General features: G+C 51.8%; 1 protein-coding gene and 1 long non-coding RNA gene across 4 annotated transcripts in view; both read right to left on the bottom strand.

Moving 5' to 3' along the window:
- Positions 1–13,145, bottom strand: part of MTMR14 (myotubularin related protein 14) — a 53,765-nt gene that overhangs the window by 4,449 nt on the left and 36,171 nt on the right. For 2 of the 3 annotated variants that reach the window (XM_043551062.1, XM_037904650.2), the window contains 2 exons: positions 12,764–12,931; positions 173–328 (listed from right to left, as the gene is read on the bottom strand). In XM_043551062.1, the coding sequence (XP_043406997.1) occupies positions 173–328; positions 12,764–12,931 (324 nt within the window). The remainder of the gene's footprint in view (positions 1–172; positions 329–12,763; positions 12,932–13,145) is intronic. The other variant, XM_037904652.2, reaches the window with a different exon arrangement.
- Positions 4,739–7,213, bottom strand: LOC122466549. Its single transcript, XR_006292161.1, has 2 exons — positions 5,565–7,213; positions 4,739–4,992 (listed from the first exon to the last, which is right to left on the bottom strand). It is a non-coding gene; the product is annotated as an uncharacterized LOC122466549 (long non-coding RNA).

The raw sequence follows: 13,145 nt of genomic DNA, 5'->3' as shown, positions 1-13,145 counted from the left end.
CTTAACTCAGAGTGCTCTGTGGCAGAATGCACTTCTGATAAGCGTTAAGGTAGGGGAGACTTCGGTAGCCCAAACGATTCTTGAGGCTAATGCAGCTCTCTGGCTTGTCCCAGTTTCATAGCCAGTCAACTGTTATGCACAGGGAGCCATCCTCTGTGCTCAGCACACTTACAGGCCACTGTTAGGGAGCTCATCCGGGAAGCTGCCAGGGAGAGCGGCGTCTGTGCTCAGGATTGCATGCTCCTGAATACTGCCACACCCTGTTACCATCTGCCAGCTGCCAAAGTCTGTAGAAACGGAGGATCCAGGCAGGGAGTGGTCCACTGATCTGGGTCAGAAAGAGAGAGGGGACATGGGGCAGTCAGTGAAGTCATGCAATCACAGGCTTTTCTGCTCAACTCTTGTGCCAGTGGGCACGGTGGGGCTGACTGCCAACATTTGTGCCATCACGTTCTGATGCTGGATGTGAGGGTGCGATGACAAGTGATTCTGGCACATAGCACAAGGCAAACCTTCCTTCCAAAAGCAAAAGGAGAAGCCAAGCTGGTTGTGACCGAGAAAGCAGTAGATTCATTTGTGAGCTGGTAGAGCAAAGCTAGCAAGGAACAGAGGATCATGCATGCAGGAACCGGGAAACCCACCAGCAAGATGCAACAGCACGTCCTGCCCCCAGAACCAGAAAAATGGACACTGCCCCACAAAGGGCATCCCTCCACAGCCCACTTCAGCTGTTAACACATCCAAATGCAACTGCGGGGACTTCGAGAATACAAATGTGGCTTATCTGGTGCCTTCATGTACTGGAGACTGTTTGGGAGAGTCCTCTGCTTCTGCAGTCAGTGGAATGCAAGTCCCTGAGGGAACACACCTGATCTTGGGGGAGAAGGTAGAGCAGCCACACCAGCGCCCAGTGTGCCCAGCGAGCCCAGAACTGAAGACCTATGAAGATGCTTTGTATTCACTCATCAGGAGCAGGATGCTGCAGGAGCAGGCAGTTAGGCAAAAGGCCCCAAGGACAGGAAAAGGAGCCCAGGAAAGAGGATGTACTCAATGCATGCAGCCTCCTACCAGAAAGAGAAACATGAGTGAACTGGAGGAGTTCCTCTGACAACCTCCACAAGCAGACGCCCGGGAGTGCCTAAGGTCATTGGGCCCTGCAACGTGGCAGTGTAGACACATGGCCCACGACACAGAGTTCTCAGCAACCTGGAAGGTGGTTCTGAGTTTGACAGCATGATTGGGGGGAGGGGGGGGGGGGAAGCTGGAGAGAAAACTGGTATTGCCATTTACTTGCTGATTTTACAGTAGCAACCTAAGGAAGAATTGAAGAAAAATCCCTGGGCTATTAGCATGACATCATAGCCTGGAGCTCGGGCAGCTGTGGGCATTGCCAAAGGCTGGAGTTTGCATTTGACCAGCAGTAACCATCCAGACTCTTAAAGGTCACCAGTACATGCAGAGAATAGTGTGTCTCCAGCTGTTAAAGGCCATGACACCTATATCAGAGACACTTGCTTGGTTCTCAATGCGACAACCTCTGGTTTCTTAATATGGCTCAGAATTAGCACAGGCCTCTCCCAGAATGGGGGTTGGCTGTTAAAGCTTATCATGTGCCTTTTACCTGGGTGCCTGTGCTGAGAGATGTATAGAACTCAGACCCAAGGCCACCCTGTCCACAGACTCTCCAGTTCATTGATCTTCCAGGGATTCTGCTGCTCTCCCCCTGGCGAGGACTCCTGTCCTAGCAGATAAGCGCTTATGGGGACACCCTTTCTGGAGAATGAAGATGCTATTTCAAGGTTGGAAGAAGGATCTCCTGGTACCCAGGAAAGAGGGCATGAATCCAAGCAGTAAGAGCTGTTGGTGGTAAGAGCAGAGCCCGCTCCGATGCTTCCAGTGAGCACTGGAACTCAGATGTCACAGGTCGAAACATGAAAGCCAGGTTCGGAGTGACATTTGCTACAGGGAAGAATTCCCTGCTGTGGCAGGTGGGCGTCACTGAAGCACAAGGTTTAGGAGACAAATGTAAAGAAGCCAGTTTGCTCCCCCAAGCCTACACTTACATGGTGCTTTGAAAACCCATAACAAGGACATCCCATTCCCTAGCCCCAAGGAGCTCCTTATACCCAGAGCCACAGTTCAGAGGTACTCTCCCCCTCCCCTCTTCGATCTCCTTGAGAGAAAGGAGCAGGGATCTGAAGGAAGAGAGGATGCTGGGCAGATGAGGATAGTACAATGCTGAGAGCCAGAAGAGGGGAGAGGATTGGGAAGGACACAGGAAGCAAGGGGAGTAGGGGAAATGAGAGTGGGACTGCAGGTGAGGGCTGGCAGCTGAGGGAGGACAAGGCTGTAGCAAGAGGCAGGATGGCAATGGGAATTCAAAGAGGTGAGGAAGGGGACACCAGCTGTCCCTTTGGAGGGCGTAAGGGGCAATCCGAGGCAGGGAGGCCAGACCCAGGAAGGCGACAGTAGCTAGGGTGCACTGCAGGCAGGAGAAGGAACGGTGAATTAGAGCTAGACAAAGCAGCAAGAGGACTTCGCAATTGGCTGTGGGGAGAGGGGACGTGAAATGACAGCAGGATTATGGGAAGCATTGAGAGTTGCCAATAGAGCCGGGCAAGAGGAGCAGGGGCTGGGCAGAAAGGTGAGGAGATCTATTCTGGAGGGGCTGAGTTTGAGAAGAAGCCAGGGTGGAGATGGATGAGACAAGTCCCAGCGCGAACGCACAGAAGGGAGAGCTGGGTACCAGCTAGTGAGAGAAGAGCCGAGGGTGAGGAGCCAGGGTGGATCTGAGCGTGAGGCCAGTAAGGCAGGGGAGAGCGAGGCAGTGATGAAGTGCAGCAGGGGCGTTACCAGGGAACACACAGAGGAGTGCTCTGGTGTCGCTAAGTCAGGCCAGGTTCAGGTCGAGGTGAGATGGTACCAGCTGCAAGAGACGTCCGGGCAGCGAGAGTAATGGCACACCACGGTTTTGGAGGCAGAGGGAAGAGAAGAGACTGCCTGGAGGCGGACAGGAATGTGCCCGGGGCTCTAGAACAAGGGGCGACTGTAAAGAACGGTCTTCTGCCAAAATCATGTGTTCTATAGCCTCTGCAGACCCACAATGAGATTGTACAGCCTGCCATGGGGGGGGGCGGGAGGGGGAACAGATTCAAACCTGGAGTCACAGGGACCACCCGAACGCTTGGGAAGTTGGGCCAATGGTTAATCACCCCCACTTAAAAATTTGCATCTTATTTTGAACCCAAATTTGGCTAGCTTCAACTTCCAGATAATTGCATCTTGTGCTTTTATCTGCTAGCCTGAAGAGCCCTCTAGTATCAGACGCCTCGTCCCCACGTAGGTACTTCCAGAATGATCAGGTCACCTCAAATCCTCTCTTTGGTAAGCTGAATAGGTAGAGCTTTGAAGTCTCCCTGTACAGCAGGGTTTTCAGCCTTCTTCTTGGAAGCCTCTAGGCAGTGAGGAGCTAACTACACAGCAGCTGTTGTGGTTATAGCCCAGCAGTGCAATTCTGTCCAGGCCACTGCCCCCTTCAGCACCGGCCAGGGCTAACGGAAGGGACAAGCCTGGAGCAGAACGACAGCAACGTGGCCACAAGGACTTCGCAGGCTCCTAGGGAAAATGGGGCTGCACGTCTATGGATTCTCCAAGTCCACCTGTGACGTGGACAAGGAAGATTCTGGGCCAGACTCCTCAGGGCTGTGAACTCTGACGTCCAAAACACTTGCACCAGGGAGCAATTTGCTCTTTTAGGTTTAGTCTTGTGGGGACCAAAGGTGTTCAAATGGTGCAAGGATGTGCCTAAAACCCTTGTATTCAGGAGGTCTTAAAAGGAGGCATTGCAGGCCAAAGAAAAAGACAACAGAAAGCACAAAGCATCAACTCCAAGGCCAAGGGGGAGACAAATACAATTTGAACTGGATCAGTGGTGTGGAGTCTCCTTACAGCCCATCCTGCCTGTCCCCTGCCCCAGAGCAGCTGCACCCCCAACTCGTGCTGTATCCTCCAGAATCTGAACTTCTTCCTTCTGCTTGCTAAGGTCAGGGTCTTCGCTACTTAGCTGAAGGCTCATCTGCTGCTGATTTACCAGAAGGAAGAATCTCATTCCCATTTCACGTGGCTATTACTGTGCTGCCACACAAAAGCTCTGTACAGGAAACGGAGAAGTTCAGAGCTCAGAAGTTCAGTATCTTCCAGTAAAGATATTGGAATGGAACTGGCATAGAGGACAGACAGGAAGCCACCCTCCAATTATGGTTCTGCTGAAACAGAAACAGTGGTTTGTAGCCCTAAGAATGCCAGAGAAGTGGCCCAAACACTTGTTTTTTAAGCTAGGTAGTGTGCAGCTCCAGACATCAATTTCTCCTCTTGTAGAGCAGATCCTAGCCACTCCAGAAGCTCCAAGTCAGAAAGCCAGCCCTGCACACTGCAATCAGGTTTGAGGTTGAGGTTCCGTCTACAATAGGCAGATTTGTGCTTTTGCTAACTATTGCTACAGGAATTGGGATATTCCTACGACGCAGACATTGCATGAGTACACGTCTGGCTTTTGGCAGACCTTGGTCTGGATACTCTGAATGGCACATCCCCACTCCATTACAATAGCCCTCCAACTCCTTTCCTTACAAAAGGGATGTGGATAATAAAACAAGTAGAGCAACATGCTGTCATGGCGTGTGGGGGAGTCAGGGCCCTGCACCCCCCACTTCCTGCGATTCACCGTGACTCTCAGCCAGCCAGTAAAACAGAAGGTTTATTAGATGACAGGAACATGGTCTAAAACAGAGCTTGTCGGTATGAAGAACAGGACCCCTCAGTCAGATCCATCTTGGGGGTCAGGGAGCCCAGACCCCAGTTCTGGGCCTCCCCCGCCCCGTCTTCCCAGCCAGCTCCAAACGGAAACTCTCCAGCCCCTCTTCTGGCCTTTGTCTCTCTTCCGGGTCAGGAGGCCACCCGATCTCTTTGTTCTCCAACACCTTCAGGTGGCACCTTGCAGGGGAGGGGCCCAGGCCATCAGTTGACAGGAGACAGGGTGTCGGCCATTCTCTGTGCAGACACCATCACACGGGCCCTCTAGGGCTCTGCCACAATCACACCCCCTTATCCCACCACCTAGATACTTAAGAAATGCATAGGGGAAACTGAGGCACCCACACGGTATTCAGAGAAAACATTAAGCACATTCCCACTTCGTCACACATGCCCTGTGGGAAGGCCTGACCATCAGCACCAATGCCTAAGCAGCCATTCCTCTCCAAGAGTTTTCTTGGCTAAAATCAGTTAAAGTTGGTAACAGCTGCATATCTTTTTTACCCAACCACACATGGCCACTTTTTGGAAGACAGCTGTACAATTTTTGTAAATTGCCAGACTAACCTTTTGGTGACTCCAGATAGAAACTGTGGCTTTCAAGTGTTTATTCCCAGTTGTAATCAGCCATCCATAATGCCTTAATGCATCAAGTTCCATGGCTGTAGCTCATAAGGGCCCTGGAAATCCCATGATGGCCTTTTGATTTTTGATGGAATGACCAAAGTTGAACTTTTGGAAACTCCTCTTACCCCAATCTACTTCCCAACTGTCTCGACTTCCTGGGCCTCCATGTTCCATCTAGGAGCTTTACAAACATCCTCTTCTCCTGTAACGGATCCATTCTTTCTTGGCTAAGCACTAAAGAGAGAGGTGGTGGCAGGCGTACGGAATGAGTATCCCAGACTGAGATGTTAGTTCAACAGGAATATGTCAGGCAGTCACCTGATACAATACCTAAAGCATAAATAATAAAGGCCCAGTTGGACCTAAATTCTGTAGCAAGATTCCTGGATTCTGAGACTCCCTGCTGCGCAGACTCATCGAGCCAAGGGTAGTTTTTAATTAAATGGAAAGTGAGTGGTGGGGGTACAACAGCCCACGTTTATTTTAATATTTCATTCAGGTTTGCACTGGCCCCACAGCTTTAACTATGTCGAAGAACTGAAATAATCCCTAGAGCACTTGGGAAAGAGGGACAAGAGATACATCCCTAGTGCAAAGCACACCCAAAACACAGGCACCCAGGTGAGGAGGGGGATGACCGGCAGGTCTCGTAGCCCCTGTCACAAGCAGTGGGGTACAGAAGTGTACCCCACAGAGAAGGAGAGGGGAGACTGGGTGGCATGCGAGCTTCAGGTCCGAAGAGGGCGAGAGATTCACTCGTTTAGAAACAAAGCTTTCTGCAGGGGATGCACACAATTATCTGCTATCATAGCAGGATCTGCATCAGAGCTGCGCTCTTCTCACAAACATCTGATGGCGGAGAGGGGACACGAGGATGAAAATGAGCCTCAGACCCCCCCGCGTGGGAGGAGAATCCCTCAGAAATAAGAGACAGGCTAGTGAGACAAGACAGACAGAATATAAAGAGGAGGGGCACGGCTGTCTCTTTACGCAAGTGCAGCAGGACGATTAAGTCTGCTGGCTCCCTAGGTGGGCCACAAACTAGCAACTGCAACCCTAAAATGGTTCCATGTAATTAGGTCATGGCTCCCCGTGCAGCACCTTTCCCCACAGAACGCTCTCTCTGGCTTCCTGAGCATGCAGCCTCCGCCTGCAAGGAGGGAGTCGAGGCTTTCAGCAGAGGAGCAGCCAAGACTAGCTCCTCGTCTACAAAAAGTGTGCAAAGACTCGTGTCAGCCAGCCTGGCTGCTTGGCTTGCATCTCACCCTTCTTCACATGCCACTTGTCCATGTAGTTATAAACCATTTGGAGAAGAGGCTGCATTTCCCTGCACCCTTACACTAGTGCAAGCATCACCAAATTCAGCTGCAAAGTATTAATGCTCTTCAGAAGGTTAAAACACTCACAAACTGGCCTAGAGCATCGATTTCAGAGGTAGGACAGGCAGGTTTCTTGCAGCCCCTTCCAGCCCTCGGATGGAAACGGCTGGCAAGCGGCACTTGGCAGCTAGTGGCATTTACAATATTGGCTAAATCTCAGGCACCTATTACCAGTCTTCTTAATGCTGTAGCATCCTGGAGCACAGTACGGCATGAGCACAATTCCCCTGCAGCATAAGCCACATGCCAATCACAGACCCACAGGTTAGCAGGGACCACAAGGGTCATCTAGTCTAACCCAGTGCCAAGGTGCAGGATTTGTTGTGTCTAAACCATCCAAGAGAGACGGCTATCCAGCCTCCTTTGGAAAACCTCCAGGGAAGAAGCTTCCACAGCCTCCCTAAGCAGTCTGTTCCACTGTCCTACTGTTCTTACAGTTAGGGGAAGTTTTTTCTTGGCTTTAATCTAAATCTGCTATGCTATGGTTTGAACCCATTGCTTCTTGTCCTGCCCTTGGTGGCAAAAGAGAACAACTTTTCTCCATCTTTTTCGTGGCAGCCTTTCAAGTATCTGAAGACCGCTATCATATCCCCCCTTCTCTTTTCCAAACTAACCATACCCAGTTCCTTCAGCCTTTGCTCATATGGGTTGCATTCCATCCCTTTGATCATCTTTGTTGCTTGCCTCTGGATCCTTTCCAGTTTCTCTACATCCTTTCTATACACTGGTGACCAAAGTTGGACACCGCTACTCCGGCTGAGGTCTCACCAGGGCTGAATAGAACGATACTATCGCCTCCCATGACTTGCATGCTATGCCTCTGCTAATGCAACCTACAATTGCATTTGCTTTTTTTTTTTTTTTTTTTGCAACAGCACTGCACTGTTGACTCATGCGGAGGCTTTGATCCACCACAACTCCCAGATCCTTCTCAGCAGTGCTGCTGCCAAGCCAGTTTCCCCCCATTCTGTATTTGTGCATTTGGTTTTTCTTCCCTAAGTGTAGCACCTTACATTTGTCTTTGCTGAATGTCATTGTGTTCTCTAGAGCACAGTTCTCCAATTTATCAAGATCCCTTTGAATTTTAGATCTATTCTCCAAAGTACTGGCAACCTCCCCCCACCCCTGCCAGCTCTGTGTCATCTGCAAACCTGATCAGTCTGCTCTCTGTATCTACATCCAGGTCATTAATAAGGATGTTAAACACCACCGGACCCAGAACAGATCCCTGTGGAACGCCACTTGAGACCTCCCTCCAACCCAACATCATTCCATTAATAGTTACTCTTTGTTTGCAGTCATTTAACTAATTATGTATCCATTTAACGGTAGTTCTGTCAAGCCTGCTTTTCTCCAGCTTACTTATCAGAATGTCCTGTGGGACTGTGTCAAAAGCCTTGCTGAAGGCCAGATATATTATATCCACCGCATTCCCAAACCAGTTTCCCTGTCAAAGAAGGAAATCAAGCTGGTTTGGCAGGGTTTGTTCTTGGTAAATCCATGGTGGCTGCTGGTGATCATCCCTCTGTCCTCCCAGTATTCGCACATGGAATGTTTGATATGTGGCTCTTGTCGCTGCCCAGGTATCGAGGTCAGGCTGCCTGGTCTATAGTTCCCCAGCTCCTCCTTTCCCTCCCTTTTTAAAGATGGGCACAATGTTAGCGCTTCTCCAGTCTTCTGGGACCTCAGTCAGGGTCTTGGCAACTTCACACTCTTAGCCACAGTATCAATTCAATTTGTAGCATAATCAGAGCTTCAGTTCTGGAAAAACTCCTCATTTCCTTCTGCAGCCAGGTATTTCAGTTCTGGTCCTGGCAAGTTTTGGGCCTGATTTCTGACACCTTTAGGACATAGAGAATGACAGATGCCCAGCACAGACATGGTAAAACCTCTAGCTACCAAGCACCTCAAAGCAAGTGTGAGAAAAATTTCCCAGTGCTGGCCGAACAGCATACATTATGGTTACCAACTACAGCATCCACAGATCCCACTGCGTAGCCGCACCAGGGGGTGCTGCTCTGTGCAGTCAGCGCACATTACTGAACTGGCTGCAGCAGCATTTAGGGCTAGCGTTTCCTGTGATTCACACAGCCGCCAGAACCCCGGGACTGGATTCCTTGCCTCACGACCGAACAGCACACCAGGGCTGGCTAACAGACACAATACAAACACAGGCAAAGTTTACCCAGTTTGCTAACCCAGCGTCATGATGTGTGCGCGCTTGCGAGTCAATGGCCCAACGCAGACACACTGCGTTTCGCTGCAGCTTCACCAGCTACTCCTCCCAGAAGTAGTGTGAAACACGAGCTCAAGGGCACTGTATCTACAGCTCAATCCACATGGGCACAAGGAGTTAGAGGCAACTTGTGTTGCTTTCTAGACACAAAGCATTCAGCTGGAGAGACCATCGTGTCCTGCTCTGCAAATAAATCCAAGGCATCTCCACAGACATGCCTAGCAAGTTTGGGAAGCACACCCTATGCAGAGATGTGGTGGGAAGTGGCTTTCTGTCAGCCAGAGACCTGACATCTGACTTTGCCTTTAAACTGGGTCATGGGCCACCAATCACATTATTAGTATGACAGAAGCTCCAGGGCAAATCTCTTGTGATCCAGCCCCTGGAGGAGCCCACACACTGGCCAAGTGTAACATACGCAACATTTCCCTCTAGGATGCCCCAGTGGAAACACCTGAAGGGTCATCCTGGCGTTCAATCTTTAGGTGTCCTGCTCAGGTGCCCTTCCCCTGCCTCCACGACAAGTTGGCATTACTCTGCTCTCCATTCCAGCTGCACCTGGAACAACGGAGATTAGCGGCTTGAAGTGCTGTTGGCCCACTAGGAACAGTCCATTTCTCCCCTGCTGCTGCTGCCGGGGCTAAGTGTTTTGTTGCCATGACCACATGGCCAGAGGATTAGATAGTCAAGTGCAGTTGTTTCCTCAGCTTAGACCTTCCCCAGGAACCAGCCTCCCGCTGTAGAGACAAGAGCATTTCTGGCAGCATGGTCAGCCAATGGACTCCAGCTGCTCCCATGAGGATACTCCAGCCAAGTATCTGGCTGCTGAACTCTGTTCATAAGGGGCCAATGGAAATGGCTTCCCCCTTGCTCTCCTCTCACGTATGCCCCTCTCGCTCCAGCGCAGTGATGCTGGATGGACAGGTCAGTGGATAGGATGTTGGCCTGGGCCACGGGAGCCCTGGGTTCAATTCCCCGCTCTGCCAGGGACTTCCCTGTGACCCGGGGCAAGTCACTTAGCTTCTCTGTGCCTCAGGGATAAGTACATTGATGAGTGGGAAGCACTTTGACACCTACTGGTGAAACACGCTATATAGGAAATAATATTGCCTATTTTGCATTCAAATGTACGTTCCCCCCAATCTCCAGGTAGAACTTCAGCTGGAGATTGCGACAGACCCTCTGTGGCTGGATGTGACCCGGATTCATGTAGCCAGAGGAAGCATTAGCAGTGCTGAGTGCGGCGATGCAATCCCTTCCCTTCCCCAGCCACAGGACACGCAGACACCATTCATGGAATTCCGGGCAAGGGGAAGGCCCCAGCCGTGTCAGTCTCTAATTGGGAGGGTGTCTTTGGACCATGCTCCCAGCTAGTCCAGTAGTGATCAGCTCAATCCCTGGAGAAGGCAGGCAGGCTGTATATGGACCAAGGGGTGGCTGGATTCAGCAGGGAAGTGGGAGCTGGAGCAGTGTAACTGGAGCCAGGGGACTAGACCAACTGCTGCCCTGCCAACTGCACCCCTTTCCCTAGGGCCACCCAGCCATGAGCTTACAGCTGGCTTTCGAGGGCGTGGGGGTGGAGAGGAAATCCAAGCTGCTTCTGTATCAAGGTAAGGAGCCAAGTCAAGGGAAGCACATCTCTACTCTTTGCTGGAGCTGCTGGCCGAGAGCAGAGATTCCAGCTGCCTGCACACAGCTGTCTTGATCCCCTCAGCCTTATTACTGATGCCCTCCTCTGTGCTCCTGGCTCCAGTATTTACCACTGCAGAGTCCAGCCCCGGTTCACCCCACCCCATGCTCTTGTGCGGGAGCCTGTATATTCCAATTGTCCAAGGGAACAAGAGTCCAACTCAGCCCATTACACACAACTGTCTCCACGAGGCAGCCAGGGCTGGAGACAGGATGAACAGGACGTGTCCCGTTAGAAGAGCTGTGCTCCGAGTTCTCAAGGCTCCTGGGGAAGTCACGGATCAGCATAATGATGAGCTGGAAGACTCTAGAAAGGGGAGGAATGTTCCTAGTGGAAATTGCAGTGTGCTTCTGCTTGGTCCCAGTTACCGGCATGAGACAGCCACCCCTTCTTGGGCATTGTTGATCAGGGCAGAGAAAGAGCTAGCAGCAGGGCTGATGGATGGACAGAACAAACTTTACCCTACTGGTTGCTACTGCCTCTGCCTGGCCGTCTCTTGGGACCGCAGAATCCAGCATGACTCTCTTGGGTGCTACCCTGAGTGGGAAAGGCATCCTTACCAGACAGACCCAGGGAGGGACATCAGCTGCACTGGCTTCTGCTAAATCCTGAACACTGGGGTCCTGCTGTCATCCCTCCCCAGGGTCACTTTTCCATCTCCTACCTTGTTTCTCTTCCCTCCCCTCTTATAAGACAGAGGCAAAAGTCTGGCTGAGCTGCCAAGACAGTGCCTCCTTTTACAACAGACTGGGAGCCTGTGACCAGAGAGGCAGCTTAGCCAGCGTCAGTGAGGGGCTACGCTGGGCCTCTGTTACTCCAGCAGGGAGGCTGCAAGCAAAAGCAGCCATCAAGAGACAGAAGCTGTATTTCTCTTTGCTATTTCCCCCTCCCCTTGGGCCATTATCTTCCCGTCATCTGATCCTGTTCATTTCAAGACAAAACGGCAGCAGCAGCTCGAGACCATCAAAATGACCGCCTGCGGCACAGAGAGGACCCTTCAGACTAGCTACGGAGACGGTCAGTGGTTTCTCTCTGTGACACGGACTCCACACACACACCAAGTGCAATTAAAGGCTCTACCTGTTTTTCTTCTGTTTCACTGGATTGAGGAGACGTCAATACAATTTAAATGGCGGCTGCTGTGATGGGAGTCACCAGCGACAACTCAGCAGGAAACCCCACATAATAGTGAACAAGGGCTTAACAACATCTTATCCCTCACAGGCCCTCAACACACAGAGTCCCTCAACATGCAGGCTCCTCCGCTCCATCCCTTGCTCCCCAGACTCCCCTCCCAAGTACCCCAGCTCACTGGTGCTGCAGAAAGGCAGTGATCAGACTCGAGGCTGCTAGAATGCCCTTCATTATGGAAAGCAACTCACTTGATTTTAGCCTGTGTCCTGGCAAACCCCCGGCTTCCCACCACGCCCCCCTGCGCTGTGGGAAAGCACAGCCATCACACAGCCCGAGGTTAGGCTGAGCCCGTGCTGTGCAAGCCTCACTGCCCACTCTTAGCGATTACATCTTCCTCTGCCATGGGCACCCCGGGGTTCAGGGGAACAGACTCAGATGTCAATGGGTGCAGTTCAGTTCGAGCAGGTCCCCATCCCCCTCTCCACATGACACTTCACTTCAAGTCTCCTCTGCACGCGCTGAACACTCACTGCCAAGCACAGAGCGCACTTCCAGCGTCGGGAGAGCTGAGCATGCAGGCGGGAGAGACCAGAGACCCTGTACTGACGGAATCAGCGGGGCTGAGACTGGCATGCAGTTCAGGTCAGGTGGGACCGCCACCACCAGCTCTGCCTCCGCACACTTATGTTATTCATGCATATGGACCGAGGCAAAAATCACCGGGAGCAATTCTCTGGCCTGTATTATACAGATAATGGCCCCCTTCTGAGCTTCAGTCTCTGAACCCACTGCACTCCAGGTCTCCAGAGCAGCATGAATACAGCTCTCTTTCCCTAAACCTGACCCTCATTTTGCTAAGAAATGGTCTGCTCTGGTGCACCTCACCTGGGTTTCGGGACCTCCAGTGGGCTGCTTCCGACCCTCAGGAAGGTGTCCGAATGGTTTGAGGAGGAGGAGCTAGAGGACTTTGCTTCCTGGTAAGGCAGTCTGTCTTCAGACTGTGGGGTCCGGCTCCAGAGCACTGTTTGGGGAGAGGATGTGCGGCTCTTCCTCCTGCAGGACAACAGGAGCCCTGGGTGAGAAGTCAGCTTCCCCATGCAAGAAGCCATTCCACCTCAGGGCAGAGATTCCCCCCTCCCCTGCCCCCGACTACAGAGATTCAGCTCCCTCCAAGCCCAGAAGAACGAATTAGTCAGGTGTAACTGCACCAGCAGAGTCTGCCAGACAGATGTGCCCTGCCCCCAGCATCTGCTGAGCTCTTGCCCCC

The sequence above is a fragment of the Chelonia mydas genome, chromosome 7, assembly GCF_015237465.2.
Source record: "Chelonia mydas isolate rCheMyd1 chromosome 7, rCheMyd1.pri.v2, whole genome shotgun sequence".
Lineage (NCBI taxonomy): Eukaryota > Metazoa > Chordata > Testudines > Cheloniidae > Chelonia > Chelonia mydas.
The sequence above is the reverse complement of the archived record's forward strand: the minus strand, read 5'-3'. Positions and strand labels throughout refer to the sequence as shown.